At 40.0% G+C, this 19202-nt stretch overlaps 1 protein-coding gene across 4 annotated transcripts in view; it reads right to left on the reverse strand.

Moving 5' to 3' along the window:
• Positions 1-7950: 7950 nt before the first annotated feature.
• The window catches only part of GLRA2 (glycine receptor alpha 2), a 171954-nt gene continuing 160702 nt past the window's right edge, over positions 7951-19202 (reverse strand). For all 4 annotated transcript variants that reach the window (XM_019417933.2, XM_019417932.2, XM_053891824.1 and 1 more), the window contains one exon: positions 7951-9496. In XM_019417933.2, coding sequence (XP_019273478.1) covers positions 9218-9496 — 279 coding nt within the window. In that variant the 3' untranslated portion in view covers positions 7951-9217. The remainder of the gene's footprint in view (positions 9497-19202) is intronic.

Genomic DNA, 19202 nt, shown 5'->3' on the forward strand with positions numbered 1-19202 from the left:
TTTTGATGACTTTTAACTGGTAAAAATTTTCATCCACATTTCTAGGGTCCATTTTCCTTCTGTCTTTGTTCAGACCAGAAGTTCTCCTTTGCTTAAGTTATGTTCAGCATACACGGATCTTGTCAGGTTTCAACAGGAATATTTAATTTCCAAACTTTAGAGATCACCCCTCTTTCATCCCCCTCCTATCTCCTCTATGCTCCGTAGCTGGAATTATGTTCTGAAATGCAGAATCAATTCTGTCTCTCCCCTGCTTGAAAGCTTGTAATGGTATATCATTACTTACAGGAGAAATCCCAAGATCCTTAAAGCAAGCGTGTGAATTTATCTTTTCATCCCCGCTTTTCTTTCCAGCCTCTTTTCTCATTCCCATTCCAGAATAAGAACCACCCATTTTAAACGATCTGCAGCTGGTGTAGTTTCTCTGTGAAGGAGGATGTGAAATGGTAAGATTTTTGACTGAATGATTTCGTAAAAACATAACCATAAAATCGGAGATGCCCCAAAGGTCTCAAACACATCTCCAGCTTGCTCCCCCTCAACTGCCCTGAAGTAGCTCTAATATGAGTTGTTGTTAAGACTGTTTCTTAAAAATCCAGAGTCCCCAGTCATAAGTCTCAAAGCTTTTATTGCGTTTGGAGGCATTCAGGGGCTTTCAGCCAAACAGTGGGTTGTGTGTTCGTCCAGCCACCAGGGAAAGGGCAGTGTTGTTGCAGGATTCTGAACAGCTTGGAAGGGAAAGGAGCTGAGCAGGTAAAACAGCGGGAATCAAAAGAAAGTCGTCTCCTCACGAGGCCGGGAGAAACATAAAATCAGCCTCAATTCGTTTTTAGTCTGGGGTTTGGGGTCCTCTTGCCCCCTCCGTCAACCCACAGACTGCATGGAGTACTTCTGAGTTGATTTGCACCCCGAGTGTTGCCTTGCCACTTCATTAACGGCTTGCTCAGTCAGTGCCCAGAGCCATGAAGAAAATTTCTGAAAGAGGGGACTAATGAGAGCACATGTTGAATGTTACCTTGATGCCTCCCAGGATCCATTCACAGGACCTTTTTGCCTGTTTTGATGTGTGATGTTCAGATATTTGCAGTCTGCAGGCCCTTACGCATGAGCCCATTTTAATGATACTCGTGAGCAAAAAAGAAAAGAAATTAGATCCATCCGAGGCTTTCCTGAGATCAATCCCATAATTACATTTGAGACCCTCCAGGTATTAATCTTCTACTTTCTTTCAGAAAAGCAATTCCATTTCCCTAACATGGTCTCTTAGAAATAACACTACTTCTCCACGGTTCTTTTGAAAATTTTTCCCCCGAGGGAGAAGGAAAGGCAAGCTTTTCCTTTTTACCTTTGCTTCCGCAGCCCTTCTCTTTTAAATGGAATGTTCACTGATGCTCTGAGAAGACTGCACAGAAAAAGGGCTGATGTGAAAAATATTTCCTAATATTAACAGCTTGAATGTAAGCTGTTTTCAGTGCTTTCTGACACTTCTTGCTTTCATTATTTTATTTAACAGTCATTAATTGTGTTGTCCCAAAATGATGCTAATAGTATTTGTTGAACACTTATTATGGGCTAATGAGTGTTCTAAGCACCTGACGTGAACTGACTAATTTAAATCTCATTAGAACTTCGTAAAACAGGTACTATTTCCACATTAAGACTTCAGTGCATGGAGAGTTTGGAACCTTTGCCCAAAAGCTCACTGCTAGTAAAGGCAGAACTAAGATTTGATCCCAGGCAATCTCATCACAGCACCTGCATGGCCAACCACTAAGCTGTATTTAGCTGAATCTGTAGGTACCTTACACTGAGCCAGGGGCCTGGGAGGCTTTAACAAATTAGACGCGATTGGTGCCTTTACTGTGTTGACTATGGTTCCCCCCAAATTCGTGTCCACTTGGAACCTCAGAATGTGACCTTACTTGGAATTAGGATCTTTACAGATATTATTAGTGAAGATGAGGTCATACCGGATGACGATTGGTCTTAAAAAGTGTCCTTGTAAGGAGAGGGAGATTTTTGAGAGGGACACACAGAAGGAAGAAGGTCATAGAGAGATAGATGGAGGCAGAGATTGGAGTGGTGGCGCTAGAAGCCAAGGAAAGCCCAGGACTGCCAGCCACCACCAGAAGCCAGGAAGAGGCAAATGCTTCCCTAGGGCTTTAAGAGGAAGCGTGGCCCTGTTGACACCTTGATTTCATGTTCCCAGCCACCAGAACTGTGAGAGAATACACTTCTATTGTTTTAAGCCACCAGTTTGTGATTATTTGTGACAATGGCCCTAGGAAACTAATATCGTGCCCTTGAAGATCTTGGAGGGGATATGGATAAGGAAATGAACAATTAAATTTTTTTAAATGTTCATTTATTTTTGAGAGAGAGAGAGACAGAGCATGAGCGGGAGAGGGGCAGAGAGAGAGGGAGACACAGAATCCGAAGCAGGCTCCAGGCTCCGAGCTGTCAGCATAGAGCCCGACGTGGGGCTCGAGCTCACAGACCGTGAGATCATGACCTGAGCTGAAGTCAGATGCTTAACGGACTGAGCCACCCAGGTGCCCCAGGAAATGAATAATTTAAATGATATGATAAAATCTACTAAAAGTAAATGTACCAAATGTGTATTTTATATATGTAACATCATAGTTGTATATATATAATTATATAAAAATGTATATCCATCATGATAATATTTTGTATTGAATAAGCAATATACCGTGGCGACTAAGAGCATGGATTGCGCAGAAAGACTGCCTGAGTTTGAATCTTGACTGTGAAATTTTATAAGCTATGTGTCCTCTTCAAGTTACTTTACCTCTCTGTGCCCCACTTTCCTCTTTGATAAAATAGTTTTTAGATATCTTTGACATTTGTGGTTTTATTTTATTTTTACAGTAGCCTTGAAAGGTGGGTAGGTGGTGGAGCAAATATCATTATCTTCATTCTGTAGACATTGCCTGGAGTCACATAGCCTAGTACCTGATGGCTGGATTTCCCTCTGTGACAGTAACCAATCCCTTAGCTGTGCTAAGTTTCAGTTTCCTTATCCATAAAATGATGATGACAGTGTGGTGGTGATTATCGTGCACTGACAGCGTACTCCTTGCCAGGCTTTCTAATGGGAAACCATTATCCCTCCCCATTATGTTACAGGAGAATGAACTGAGGCTATGAGAGAAACTTGCCCAAGGCCACAATTCCTATGACCACAGGATAATCTGGCAGAATTTATGTGCAAGCAATTTGTAAACTGTACTGGTCCTGCACAAATGTTAGTTATATACAGTAAAAGTCCTCCTAATCACTTCCTCCCACTGGCTCTGGTCATGCCAACTTAAAGTTTTTCAACGCTTAAATCAAGAAAATGTTTTCCTTTCTGTATTAGGTCAAAGTAAAACAATGAAAACTTTATTGTCCCTTTGTTTCTAACAAAGAAGTTTGTTCAGACTGGCTCTCGATCCGGTCCTCTTGTATTTACTTTTCACTTTTAGACCTTTTGATGTTTAGATGATAATTTAAAATTACAATAGTCACAGTAGATCATACAAGAATAGACTCCGTTTGTAGGTGACGGGTTCTGAATGGCATCATTAGTGAAATAAAACATGAATTAAATGGGCAGGAGAGGAAATGAGAACTAACACCTATGTATTACCCATCAAGTGGCAGATAACTCATTCAATTTAATGCTTACCTACAATTGTATGAGGTAGATATCATTATGTTCTATTTTACAGTATCTTTCTTTGTCGGGCATTAAAGCTTTGCCCAAGGACACCTTTCATTTGAACTCAGATCTGATTCTACAAACTATGCCTTAACAACCATGCCACCTGCCTTCTAGAAGAATAGGCAAATAATCACATGGAAGTAGAGTAATATGAAGGAGAGAAACTGCCCTTTCTAACTTTCTCTACCAGGGATACATGGAAAAGAGCTCATGGGAGTACTTAGAAAGGAGCCAGGATAGAATTCACGAGATTTGGGTTTCTGAGCCCCAAGTTACACTGGCATGCTGTGGGATACAGAGCATGTCACTTTTACACTCTGGGTCCTGGTCCTGTTAAAATATGATATTCATAGTCTAATAACAGTTAAGCATTAAATCTGAATTGTGATCGTCTGTCCAAAAAATGATCTGAAACTTGAAATAGGCAAAAAGAGGTCACAGGTGCTCTTTCAGTACAGTTCTGGGCTTGACATTGTCTCGTCTGGTCTATTTTACCACTCTGTAGAGGCACAAGTGAATTTGTAGAATTTTGTCCAGTAGAAGTGCAAATAATTTCTGTCTAAAGAAGAAATAATCCCAATGGTTACTGGCTATAGCCCTGTTGGACATCAAACAGTTTTGTTTCTAACTCTGGAAACTTCTCACAGTGCTCATAAAAACTTCATTCTCAAATGCCCTTTGCCTTGGGTTTAACATTTTACCGTTTTTTAATCAATTCACACGTTAAATATAATATTCGGCATGTTAACTTTATATTTGCCTGAGAGTCATGATTTTATCTTTTTGAAAACTATGCTTTAGGAATATTTAGATACAAAGCTTCGAATCTACAACGTTTTCTGGAATCTGTGCCTCTCTGCTTCCTCTACATGACACAACAATGGAACTGGAAGTTGAGGCTGCTACCTAGCACTTTGTGTTCCTCCTGCCAGGGAGCCAGCAGACAAAGAAGGGGACTACTATACTAGCTGCGGTGACTGATCCTGACTATCAAGGGGAAATTGCGTTATTACTACATAATGGAGGTAAAGGGAAATACGTTTGAAATGCCTTCAATCCCCTGGGGTACCTCTAAGAAACCCCATGTCTTACAAGGCCCACATCTTCTGATAAAAGTCAATGGGAAACTAAAAACTCAATCCAGGCAGGATGTCTAATGTCCCAGACCCTTAAGTATCTGTAGAAATAGGGTTTTTCAGAATACACATTGGAAAATGCTAATCTAATGTAATTTCTTCATTGTTATAAACCCCAAACCTGCTTGAGTTTTGACAGCAATTTTTCTCTAACTGGCTAGTAGTAGGTTGCTTACTTCTATCTCCAAGCCTGCCATGCAAACATTTAATTAACTTCTTATAAGTATTAACTTTTCAATATTCATCAAATAAATACTGTATTGATTGAACACCTACTAAGTGCCAGGCACAGATCTAGAATCTGAGAATATAACAATGAACCTATGTTTCTACTTTCTCACATGAAGCTAGCTGTCCTTCAAGTATGTATGTGTGTGCGTCTATGTGTGCACATGCCAATAAACACATGAAAACATCGATTGGGAAGTGACAAATGCTATGCAAAACATAAGGCATGAATAAGAAATAGAGTAAAATGGTTGGAGAGTACTAGTTTATATAGGGTGGTCAAAGAAGGCTTCTCTGATAAGAAGACATTTGAGCTGAGGCCTGAATTAAATGAGGGAGTAAGTATGTATGTATGTATGTATCTAGAGCAAGTGTTGTAAGTTACTGCCCATGGGGGCAAATCTGCCCTACCACTTGCTTTTGTAAATAAAGTTTTATTGGAACACAGCAACACTCATTTGTTTACATATTGTCTATGACTGCTTTCATACCACAATAGCAGAGTTGAATAGTAGCAGCAGAGATTGTATGGTTTCCAAAACCTGAATGATTGACTATCTGGCCTTAAAAACTTCAGCAACTCCTGGTCTAAGGAAAGAGGGTGGCCAGGCAGAGGAAAGAGTAAATGCAAAGCTCTGAAGTAGAAGTGTGGTTGACGTGTTTAAGCACTGGTTAGTATGCCTGGAGGGAGAGGGGATAGGAGAGGGTGATGGGAGAGGTAGGAAGGTCAGATCACGTGGCCACAATGAAGATTCTGGCTTATTCTCTAAGATGGAAAGCCATTGGAGACTTAAATCACAGGGTCGTGATCTGATTCATGCCTTCAAAGGAACTTTCTGACTACTATCTTCCTTTGATTCTTTTCCCTTTCTCACTCTCCTGCCTCTCTGTCTTTCTCAGAAAGCAGGGGTTGCTCAGGAAATGATTATCCACTGAATTTGATGATGTCTTGTTAGTTCTGATCCTTGCAGATGAAGGGTCTCCTAGCTCTTGATTCTGTTATTTTTAGGGACCTGGAGCTTCTCATGAGGCTTCAGTCTACATGAGGACTTACCAAGCTGTCCATTCCATGACCAGCCCTGGGTCCTACCAGAAGAAGGCCAGTATGGTACATACTTCAAAAGAGCACCCTGGAGCTTTGCTCTCCTCTTTGAAGACACATTCACCTATTTACGAACCATTTGTGCCAAGGCGATAACGTGCTCTCTAAATGCTGGCTCATGGTCTAAAAGCTTCACATACACACTACCTTCGGTTTGGGGAAAACTGACAGTGCGGAGTCTGCTTGGGATTCTCTCTCTCTGCCCTTCCACACTGTCAGCACAGAGCCTGGTGGGGGACTTGAACTCATGAACTGTGAGATCATGACCTGAGCTGAAACCAAGAGTTGGATGCTTAACTGACTGAGCCACCCAGGCACCCCACCATGATTTTATTCTTGAACTATTTTCCTTCAAATACCATTGTGAAAAAAAAATGTCCTAAATAAAATCTCCAATAACATTACAGGGGAATTATCTATTTTGCCAGAGTATGCAGCTCTCAAAATCTTTTCTCTGAGATTTTATCTTATTTCTATAACTCAAATCAGTTCACCAAAGAATTCTTTCTACTGAACATAGACTAGAATCAGAGAAGAGTCAAGAATCCCTCTTGCCATCCAGTATGTTTTTGCCTGCTTGAATGGGTGGCAGATATGTTTAGAGGTGAGTCTTTTTAAAATTGTCTGATGTGGGGAACCACCCCCCCAAAATTATATGGTACATACATAGATTAGACATGATCATTTAGCTTAGGATTATCTCCCAAGGTGCCTCCTCATCACTCCATATGCAATATCAGGGCTCTTCCTAGAATTCTTATGGAGTCAGGCCCATGTTTGGGAAGCATTTTAGCCTCAATTTACTATTTTCAGTGGGAGGAAGAGAAATGAGACCCATCAAAGACTTTGCCTTGTTTGTTTGTAAAGGAATGAACAATAAGACAGAAATAATGTTTTAGGAATGATACAAAAAACATAGCATTAACCTTGCCAAAGTGAGGAATTGTGAAGCTTCTTGCTCAGTGGACAAGTAATACTATTCATGACAATAATAATTATTGTTACCTCTTAGTTATTGAGGATTTACTGTGTTAGACACTGAGATAATGGCTTTACTTGTATTTTTCTCAGTTTTTCCTCTTAAAACTCTATGAAACAGGAGCTACTCAGAAAAGTCAGGTCAACCTACCCAAGATCACACTATTGATAGGTGGCCAAGCTAGTCTCCCTATCTCCCGAATTCCTCCTGTTAGCCATTCTGCAATATTCCTCTCTGTGGAAATGGTTCAATATTTGAAGAGGTTTAAAAGGCCATAAACATCTACTTATGAATCTACTTCTTGAAAGTATTCTGATGGATATCTTTGGTTAAGGAAAGTCTGCAAGGGTCAAGGTGAATTACCTGGACTTCACTGAGGTTTTCAGAATTGTTTTTTCATCATGGAACTCCATTCCTGACAAAATCAGAATGGCTAAGTGCACAGGTTGTTCTTTTAAATTTCTTTCCACTTTGAGATTTCATGATTCCTCAGTGCTCTTTGGAACTTTCTCATGTCTCGTATGAAGTATCCAATACTAGATTCTGCTCACAGTGACTACCAATAGTTCCACATCCCCATTTCTCTGTTTCTACAATGAGAATGACTTCTTTTTTCTTTCTTCTTGGGGACACTATAAGCTCCTATTAAATTAGAACATAGTGTAATAGCTATAAGTGCTTTAAGCTCACAAGGAAGACCAGAAACAAAAATGCAGGTGACCATTGTCATGTAAATTATTCACATTGTAGTGCAAAAATTGAAAGACTCTTAGGGAAGTTTTGTGGCACACTTAGCTTTATTGAAATTGAACAAATATTTTTTAATAATCCCTTTTACAGCACATGTAAAATTTAAGTTTCTCATTATATTTTTACAGGTTGTCTTTTATCTGAGTAAGCAAAAATACGTCTTTTATTTGTTTTCTTACTTAAAACATGTAGCCAGGATTCAAACCACGTAGCTCTGGTACCAAAAAGGCAACGGGTTATGAAAATCACAGTACAATTTTAAAATTCTGTAAGTTAATTAAGGATATTTAAAACGATATTCACTTGGATTGACAGTAGAAATCATGGTCGTTTGACATTAGGACTAGTAGTTACACCTACAATGAGAGCAGAAATGGAAAGTTCAAGCTAATATGAGCTACACCGTTCAGGACATACCATCTCCATAAATACTGTGGCCGAGAGGCTGCAATGGCTAAGTGACACTTGAGCAGTTAAAGTCGCATGTCAATATAGTCAAAGCAAAAAAAATACAGTGTGCTGATTGGGATCTAAAATAAGATGGGCATCTATTTTTAAGAGGGTATACTATCAAATCAATTACACAATACACAGTTTAAACCCCCAAATTACACTGAGGAACAAAAAATAATATTAAATTGCACACCTACACGGACAGTAAAGTAGAAATCTGTTCTTTGTGGTTGGTGCTTATTTTTTGTTGTTGTTTTCTCAATAAATAGAAATAATTTACAACCCACAAAAGGATTTCTCGGGTGAAACACTAATTACAGACACCATAAAGAACGTAGCTCAGGGTACTTGTTTTAAAAACGAGGCAGCATTTTCCTGAAAAAGTTTGGTCCTCAACTCACTATAGGCTAGTCACTATGGTCAGATGGTAAGCATTTTCCTTCTGTGTGTGTGTGTGTGTGTGTGTGTGTGTGTGTGTGTGTGTGTGTGTTTTAAGCTAACTTTTCAGTACCAGAATTAGTCAAAACCAAACCAAATAGCTCCCAAGCACTTGACCTTGCATATCCTGTCTAATTAATACATCACCTGAAATAACAATGCTAAAGACTATGAAGGGAATTATGCTCACGTGATTCTGCAACACCTTAATTTTGTGCAAACATTTTCCATCATTGCCCAGATAACTTATCTTTATTCATGTACGTGCCAGGAAACCTGCCCTCGTGATCTTCCCTCCCCCCTCCCTTAGTCATCTCCTCTGTCAAAGTGATAGAAAGACAATTTCACTGTGTATTTACAAGCACAACAATTAGGCAAGAAAGTCCAGGGTCCGAAGGGCACATCTATTTCTTGTGGACATCTTCATGCCGAATGATCTTGTATGTGATCCAGTAAAAGATGTTGAAAATGAGGAAGGCCAATGGGAAGGCAGCTCGAGATATCGTGTCAATCCTTTTTGCCCGGTCCACAAACTTCTTCTTGATGGCATCTGCATCTTTTGGGGGTTGTGGGAGCGGGTTGGCAGGTGTGGCCTTGACAGCTGTTCCATCTTTCACTTGGAGGCAGTGACCCATCCCATAACCACTGAAATTAAAACGACTTTCACGAGTAACATCTTCTTCCTGGGAGAATAAAGACAGAGGAAGCACAGATTGGTTGTCAGTCAAATCAGATGGAAGATGCTTAAAATTCTTCAGAAGTAAAAGGATAAATCACAGTTAACTGGTAGTGTGGGAGGCTTTGGGAATGTGGAATTCTCTTTCAAGTTCAACTCAATTATTCATGGAACAGATACAGTTCATTAAATTTCAGGCTGAGAGATTAAGAGTAAGAATCATGACTTTGTGGTCATTTTAATTAATTAACAAACAGAAACACATTATATTCAGCACTGACTTTCCCCAAATCTGGTTTATTAATCCATAACTTTGAATGAACTATTTAAAATTTTTTTTTACATTTATTCATTTTTGAGAGACAGAGAGAGACAGAACACAAGTGGGGGAGGGGCAGAGAGAGAGGGAGACACAGAATCCGAAGCAGGCTCCAGGCTCTGAGCCGTCAGCACAGAGTCCAACACGGGGCTCGAACTCACAAACAGTGAGATCATGTCCTGAGCCGAAGTTGGACGCTTAACCGACTGAGCCACCCAGGCGCCCCTGAATGAGCTATTTTTTTTTTTTAATTTTTTTAACGTTTATTTATTTTTTGAGACAGGGAGAGACAGAGCATGAACAGGGGAGGGTCAGAGAGAGGGAGACACAGAATCTGAAACAGGCTCCAGGCTCTGAGCTGTCAGCACAGAGCCCGACGCGGGGCCCTAACTCACAGACCATGAGATCATGACCTGAGCCGAAGTCGGCCGCTTAACCGACTGAGCCACCCAGGCGCCCCCTGAATGAACTATTTTAAAGCCAAGTCTCCAAATCCCAATTTTCTACTCCATGTAGAGCACCATTTGTTCATTTACTCATTCACGCTTCATTCACTCATTCACAAAATCATTTACTGAATCCCTGCTGTGTACCTGGCCCTAAGCTAGGAACTTCTAGTTTTGTGGCCCATTCACAGCCTAGTTCCTTCCATTAACATTGGCTTTAAGGTTAATATTAGATCTAATATTAACCCCTTATATGCATACCTGTTTCCCCTCTGGTCTTCTAGTTGATCTCAGTTATATATCAGAGATTAAACATCCACTATGTGGTGTTGAATATTTTGACCATGACTGATTTTTCTGGTGTCGATTTTTTTTAGGTGATCCAATTTTTAAAATTGTTTTATTTTCTAATATTGTTAGTATACAATATTAGTTTCAGGTGTGCAATACAGTGATTCAGCAATTCTATACATTATTCATTGCTCATCACGATAAGCGTACTCCTTAATCTGTATCACCTATTTCACCTATCCCCCTCATACCTCCTCTGGGAACCATCAGTTTGTTCTCTACAGTTAAGAGTCTGTTTCTTGATCTGATTCTCTCTCTCTGTCTGTCTTCCCTTTGCTCATTTGTTTTGTTTCTTAAATTCCACATATGAGTGAAATTATATGGTATTTGTCTTTCTCTGACTGACTTTTTCACTTAGCATTGTACTTTCTAGCTCCATCCATGTCGTTGCAAATGGCAAGATTTCGTTCTTTTTTATGGCTGAGTAATACTCCATTGTGTGTGTGTGTACACAATATCTTCTTTATGCATTCATCAATCGATGGACACTTGGGCTGCTTCCGTAATTTAGCTATTGTAAATAATGCTGCCATAAATATAGAGGTGAATGTATCCCTAAGAATTAGTGTTTTTGTATTCTTTGGGTACATCGTAGTGTGATTGCTGGATTATAGGGTAGTTCTATTTTTAACTTTTTGAGGAACTTCCATACTGTTTTCTAGAGCGGCTACACCAGTTTGCATTCCCACCAACAGTGCCTGAGGGTTCCCTTTTCTCCATATCCTCACCAACACTTGTTTTCTAGTGTGAATTTTTATCATTGATTCTTTTGTTAGTTATCTCTACCATATTTAAACACGGGTCATTTTAGCAGATGTCAGTGGTGTTTTGTGTTGATTATTTCAACGTGAATTAGATAAAAGACTGAAAAAGTATAACCTCAGGGTAAAGTGCAGATAGCCTTAGTAGAGTCAAACGTATGGAATCTTGGTGTGTGGTTGGGTCAAAATGGTGGAGTCGAAAGAGTGGAACTGAAATGACCTACTTAATAAAAGTTTAGTTCTAAATAACCATCGATTGAATCTTCTTTGGAAACTAGTTCACTGCCTTCCACAATACTGTACAACCCCTGGGAATCACCAAAGGCACTGCATTTTTTATTTTGCCAGATAATAACAATGGTTATGTTTCCCAAAACACAAGAGAACTTGGTATTAATTTTATTTCATGAGTTTTTATTGCACATCAGTTGTGCCTTAAGCCACATATAAAAGATATACTGAATGTTTATTTATTTATTTTGAGAGAGAGACAGAGAGAGAGAAGGAAGGAGAGGAAGGAAGGAGAGAATCCCAAGCAGGCTCCACACTGTCAGTGCAGAGCCCTACGTGGGGCTTGAACTCACAAACCGTGAGATCATGACCTGAACTGAAACCAAGAGTCAGATGCTTAACCGACTGAGCTACTCAGACGGCCCCTGAGTGAAGTACTTTTAACATGATATGAATGAGAGCCCAACTGTAATTCAAGTGGTACAGCAAGGACAAATTTTTATCAGGAAAATCACACTAGAGCTCTTAGAATAAAGTAACTGTAAAACTACCTTTATAAAATCATCTCAGTACTTTTATTTATATGGGATTGTCCTATACAAGTTGGTTCAAGATACTCTGTCTTATTTCTTAACAAAATGTATTAAGGAATTTCTCATGCAACAATGAATTATTGAGTGTTGAGTCTATGGCGGGCATTTTGCTAGGCACTCAGAAACAGTTGATGAAGTTGGATAAGAGCCCTACTTGCATGGAACTTTCAGAACCCACTGGAAGTGTTCAACCTCAAGGTGTTATCATATAAGGTAACTGGCTAAGAAAACTGAGCCTGACATTAGAGTACTTTCATGTGCCCAGCTATCTATATAAGCTCAATAATGAAGACTTTAATTGGACTCAGATTCAAATATTGAATCTGTTTTCTTTGCCTTAAAATGTGAATCGTAGAGGCGCCTTGGTGGCTCAGTCGGTTGAGCGTCTAACTCTTGATTTTGGCTCAGGTCGCGATCTCACAGTTTGTGGGATAGAGTTCCCGCTCTTAGTGCAGAGCCTGCTTGGGATTCTCTCTCTTCCTTTCTCCCTGCCCCTCCCCTCAAAACAAATAAATAAACATAAAAAAATAAAGAATGAAGTTCTAAATGAAGTATTTAAAAAGGTATTTTTAAATATGGAATAAATAGATATATTAAGCATTGCAGTGCTATCAGAAGACTTATTCGGTCCTTAGCAAGAAAGGAAGCACACAGGTCATTAGAGGGAGGGGACTTAGGAGTCACATGGGTTATAGGCAGTCTTGACTTTCTATTACCAACTGGTAATTAGATCTCAACTACTGAGTGAGAGAAGTAGAAACTGTGTCAGTCGGTTTAGTAAAGAGAGATACAGACTAGGAATTTGGATATTTGGGTTCTAGCTCAGGCTCCAAGGGTTGTAAGCTGCTGTTGATCTTAAGCAAGCTCTTTATTTTTTAAAGGCCTCAGGGATCTCATACCAAAAATATCAAGGCTGGACTAGATTTATGGGCCTCAGCTTTGACCGTTGGGGAACTTTTACAAGTATATGCATGCCTGCCTCACCTCCTAACTCCTTCCAGATCAAATGAATTAGAATCTCTAGGGCGATTTAAAATCCAGTGACCCTGATGCAGAAGGTTGGAAACCAGTGACCTCGATGAGCTCTAAGGTCCAGCTCTAAAATGCGGAAACTATTCTATATTATTAAGTCTAAAATTACTTTTCATAATGGAAACTATTCCTCAAAGTACATTTCCCCTTATCTGCCTAAATTTACTGTGCTGTTTTTCCTTTCCATATCTGTAGAATCTTGCAAATTGCTGTCCTCACCTCTATAAACATTTAGAAACTCACGATTAAGCATATAGTTCACTGCCTACGTGAGATAAGATTCTTTTTAAATTCCTGGATCCCTGAAGCAACAGGAAAGGTGGTTAGCTAGTAAACTGCTTTAGCACGCAGAACAAAAGGAAACCTAAATACCCACATCCATGTTTCTTTTCAGACTGACTCATTCATTTAGTTTCTATAGTCTTGCCTCACATACTGTGAATGGACAGCTGAAGAGATGAACTCATCCGAGGAAAGACCAGAGCTAGAGTAGAATGATGCCAGCTTGGGTTCTCATTATGTTGTCCGGTACCCAACAAACCGTGGGTGCTTAATAAACGTTTGTTGCGTAATGAACAAAAGGGAATTTTAAGAGGGTTTTTTTCTGCTCTTAAAAATACTTTCCTCATTCATTCAGCGGTACTTCCAAGTATGCTTGTGAGCATAGTTACAGCTAATTAAATCCATTCTTTAAAATCCTCCATCGCAAAAGATAAATTTGTCGTAGGTAGGAGTTATCCATTTAATTTTTCATATGCAGGAGATACGAATGCTAGTTTAAGGGTCTTCTTATTCACCGTTATGACTCATCCGACGCATTTTAAATACAGAACCTTAAATTCTCCACATCAAACGGTATGGTTTTGATTCAGAAAACATAATTGCAACAATTTGAGTTTCTGTGTTGTAATGAATGACTAATTGCCTTTATAACAGGTTCAGCATAAAATGTTATGGTAATATGGCAGGATTCCTATATGAGGGTAAGAAGGAGATGAGCTTGAGTCAGGGATAAGCTGACGCTAAAATAAAGAGCAATCTGTAGGCACAGCTCAGTTGAACATATTCACAGGGAGAATCAGATCTTCCCAGTAAGGAAAGAATCTTACTCAGATAGTCTCCACTTCTTCTAATTAGCCGGGAAACCGATTAGTTAAGTATTGCTGCTGACCCACCATCTTCAGTAACTTTGAACAGTAAATACTTCTAGCTCACTCTCTTTGGTTATGCACTGATTAAATTCCCACAGAAAATGAATCATCCCAAGCTTCAATATGTTCAATTTCTATATCCCACTCCTAGAAAATCTCCTTAAGTCCTGTCCTGCCGCATGAAGCACTGCCATGGCACCATGCAACTCATTTGAGATTTATTATTTTATTTAATTCAGGCCTCACTTTTACTTACTGTAAAGTTTACTCATTTCTGTGTCTGTAATACCTCCTGTCTAGATGTGAAATTGGACCTAAAGCTCACCAGAATTGCAATGTAGTGAATTGTTCGTCAGAAGCGAATGATTTCGATATAATTAAAGGACATGGCATTTATAAAATGAAAGATTTTAGTGGAGCTCATGGTTCCAATTTTTCTCTTATACCCTAGAAAGGAGGAAAGAAAAGGATTCCTAAAAACTGGTGTAGGGGAAAGTTCTTTCCATCACATTTCTCACCCAGATTCTTTGATTGGACCGAGGCTCTCTTCTGTTGGAACAGGAAAGGGCTCAGCTGGAACTGAAGGCTGTATGTAGTAAGCCTCGATCAATACGGGGACATAATGGAGGCTCTGGCCCTCCTTAGAAAACACTGTGAGTCCAAAACCCAGCAGGTGTTCACCAAAAAAGTCCCCTGAGCAAATGAAGGTTGGATAATGTTTAGCTGTAAGGCCTGCTGATTTCTATTACCTGGACTTGGGTGGCAGGGATGGCCTTGAGAAATTCTCAAGTCTTGCAGCCTCAATTTCCTCCTTTGTGTCACAGGGGCTTGGGGATCAATACGAATAATAAATAAGTATAATTTATTGATTATAACTATGTACTAAGCACTTAAAACCACAGTCAGTCCTATCACCAAACTGACCATGGAAATCACATGCTTTCAGGAGAAACCGAGACTGGGGAAAGTCATGTGACTTCCCCAAATTATATTACTAATGTTGAAGCTGAGGTTCAAATCCAAGTCTTTCTGATCCCCTAACTGTCTGATTCCAAAGACTCTGGAAGTCTTTGAGTTTTATGAATTTTTCCCTATCAAACCCCAAATAGCTTCATTTAAGATTATGGATGAAGACTCTGACTGAACTTGGCAGAACAACAAATTTAAAGTAAAGTAAACCAAATATGACCCTTTGTTGATTAATGAGTTGTGGTAAAATGAATGAAAACTGTCAAAGTGTCCTTCTGGCAGACAGTCCATAGCAATTTTTCCAGAAGAAAACTTATCATTGGAGCATCTCTTTTCAGTGCATCATATTGCTATATTAATTTTTGCACAAGGAACCTTCCGGTATTCATTTTTTGAGCACTTGCCATTCGTGAATTTGTATTTCCAACAAATATTCATTGAGGACCTATTATGTGCTGGGTATGTGGTGGGGCTAGAGCAGTAAACAAGAAGGTGAAGTTTCGGGTTTTTTGGAGTTTACATTCTATTGGGGAAAACAGGCAGTAACAAGGAAAGAAATGATGTATGCACACCCACAAACACATTCTCCCACATATACATATATACATATATGTGTACACACATACAAGATATTCCCAGACACACACACACACACACACACACACACGGATATATGATGGATGTTTTGAAGAAAAACAATCAAGGTAAGAGACTTAGGAGAGATGAGTGGCAGAGAGGATGTTTTAGATTGAGTAGTCAGACAGAAAATGCCTAAGGAGATGCCAGGCACTGTGTCATTTGCGAGGGACCCAGTGGTAAGCAAAACAGATCAAATTCTTTTCTTCAAGGAGCTCACAATCTTGATGTAGACAAATGTAAATAAAATAATCACAGGAATACATAATTAGAAACTATGATAAGGACTCTGAAGGATAGGTACAGGGTACTATGCGAGCTTATTAATGGGGGACCTGACCTAATCTGGCAGATAGGAGAAGAATTCCCTGAGAAAGTGACATTTTGTTAGAGACTTGAAAAATCAAAGGCATTAAAGATGTGAAGGCAGAGTTGAGAGATGTCTCACATGGGAGGGTTTGCTGCAATGGAGAGGGGGTAGGAAGGCTCCTGGAATGCAGGGGCAAAGTGGAGTGACACAAGGTGTCACAAGTGACCAGGGGCTGGGTCATGTAGGGCCTTGCAAACCACACTGCCTGTTTGGGGCTTTATTTTGAGAACCATGGGAACCAAAAGATGAATAAGACCTTGGTTTGTTTTTTTTTGTTTGTTTGTTTTTTGGGTTTTTTTGCGGGGGGTATAGAGAATAATATAAGACACATGCTTGAGATACATACAAAGATTTATTGGTGGTCAGATGTGCCTCAAGTCTCCAGAATTGGTGAGGGTATCCATGGTAATGTAGCTGACATATACAAGGCAATGTGCAAATCATCTATGATTGCCCTAATCTGGAAAAGACTGTTTAGCTACCTATTGCTTTTTAGAATACATTTCCAATTTTCCTTTTTATTATTTAAAAATTTTTGCTTCCCAATTATGTTAAAGAATAGGTAGTCAGGAACTCTGGATTTTGATAGCTGATTTCTACTATTGTCTTCAGTCACCAGAGGGTGAACTCCTGAGAGTATGCAAAGTCACCTCTGTAACCCCATCCCCCGGTACAGTGCTAGTCCTGTGACAGTTATTCAGTAACTGTGCTTGCGGTGATCCTCTTGATTCTGAGTAAAGGTTCAGAAAGGATATGTTCCCCGGGGGAGAGAAGGGGCTAGTGATCGTCTCTTAGTTGATCTCCCTCTCTTTGCCAGTCGCAGTCCTTTCTGCAGCCTCTGGGTCGATATTCCTCAAAGAACTTTCATCCCTATCCCTCTCACTACAGACTCGATAGCCTTGTGGCCGACTCTTGATTTTGGCTCAGGACATGATCCCAGGGTCGTGGGATCAAGCCCCGTGTTGGGCTCCAGGCTGAGCGTGGAGCTTCAGATTCTTAAGATTCTCTCTCTCTCTCTCTCTCTCTCTCTCTCTCTCTCTCTCTCTCTCTCCTCTCTCTCCCTCTGCCCCTCACCCCCCCTTGTGCTTTCTCCTTCTCAAATAAATAAATAAATAAATAAAACAGAGGTATTTGTGGTCTATATTTGAAACACTGTCCATTTTTTTGGCCCACCATTAAACTAGTGAGCAGCCCAGATAGTGTGAAAATACATAAATTTAGATCAAACTCATGAACAATCTTAGCAAAAACTGTATACTTATTTGCAAAGAAAATAAATGGCATAGACAAACATGCCAAATACAAAGAAACATTTTTCATTTATCCATCTATTTGGAAGTCAAAATAATAATGCTAGGCAAATGAAAAGACAGTATATATTAGATATATGCAAATATTTCATCAAATAAATTAGACCTTATCAGTTATTTCCCATAGCAAAAGACTAAGAAGTATTTGCATAATATTAAGGGTATTTGAACTGACATGCCATCCATTTGGGTTGGTGAAGAGAATGAAATTCCTGTAGATCTGTTGTCCTCCCCAAACATCGGTTTTATCTTATGAAATTCTAATTAATGGAACATTTTTTTCACAGATCTCTTAAATCACCACCTGCACTGTGGTCCTGTGTATCACTTAGCCACCATTACACAAAGTCTCCTTCATTGCCTCGGTCACATGACTTGGTTTACAAGTCTCCATATGAAAACAAAAGCCCCCTGGGCCTCTTATTCAGGACAAAGCTCACCTCCAGTAACAACGGAGAAATAGTGGGCAAGGAGGACAAACGGAACTCAGCTGTGCTATGAGCTGGGATTCCAGAACTGATGTTGCCACAGCCTACAAATGCCTTGCCAGGGGTTGGGACCCAGGGATGGCATTGGGCTAAGACTCCCAGTTATCCCCAAAAACCATTTTTCTAAGATTTCCAGTGGTGGATCCTCTTTACCTCAGGACTTTTTAACTGCAGCACTATTGACACTTAGGACCAGGTAATTACTTGTGGTAGGGAGCTGTGTTGTGTATTTTAGGATATTTAGCAGCAGCCCTGGCTGCTACCCACGAGATGCAAGTAGCACCCTTCCTTCCAAGTTGTGACGATGAAAAAATGTCCCTGGACATCGCCACACACTGCAAAATCACCCCAACTTAAGAGACCCTGTTTTAGCCGGTCACACATGCGCACATGGGGAGACTGCATTTTCTAGCCTCCCTTGCACCTGCAGGGGGCTATTGCAACACACCTAGGACCAGCAAGCCCAGTCAGCCCAATCTCCAAACCAGAATGTAGTCACCTTTTACTCCCCACAATGCTACATTCTGGTCTGAGCCACCCAATGGTGGCTCATCAGAACTGTTCCCACCAGAATTATTTTAATAGTCTTCTTCCTGGTCCCCTGGCTTCCAGACCCTCTCTCCCAACAATAATGTCTATTCTCAGTGCAGCAACTAGAGGGATCCTGTGAAAATGTGAGTCAAGTCAGATCTTCATCAGTTCAAAACTCTCCAGTGGGTCTCACCTCACTCAGTAAAAGACAAGTCCTTGCAATGTCCCCGTTACCTCTCAGACCTTAACTCCTGCTGCTCGTCTTCTAGCCCAGGTGTCAGCAGACCTTTTCTGTGAAAAGGTTGAGACTCCATGGGCCATACAGTCTCTGAAGTATACGTCTTTTCGATGTATATTTTGAATCTAATTTTCTAAAGTGCAATACATACTTCACTCTACTTTGGACCACACCTCACCTACAGCACCATACTTTTAATGGACTGGAAGTCCATTATTTAAAAGTAATTGTTTGATTTTTGGGTCAGTATCTATAAAGCAGAAATATTTTTACTTAATGTCAGCTGT

This window comes from Panthera pardus, unplaced genomic scaffold (assembly GCF_024362965.1).
Source record: "Panthera pardus isolate Hobbes unplaced genomic scaffold, ASM2436296v1 HiC_scaffold_27, whole genome shotgun sequence".
Lineage (NCBI taxonomy): Eukaryota > Metazoa > Chordata > Mammalia > Carnivora > Felidae > Panthera > Panthera pardus.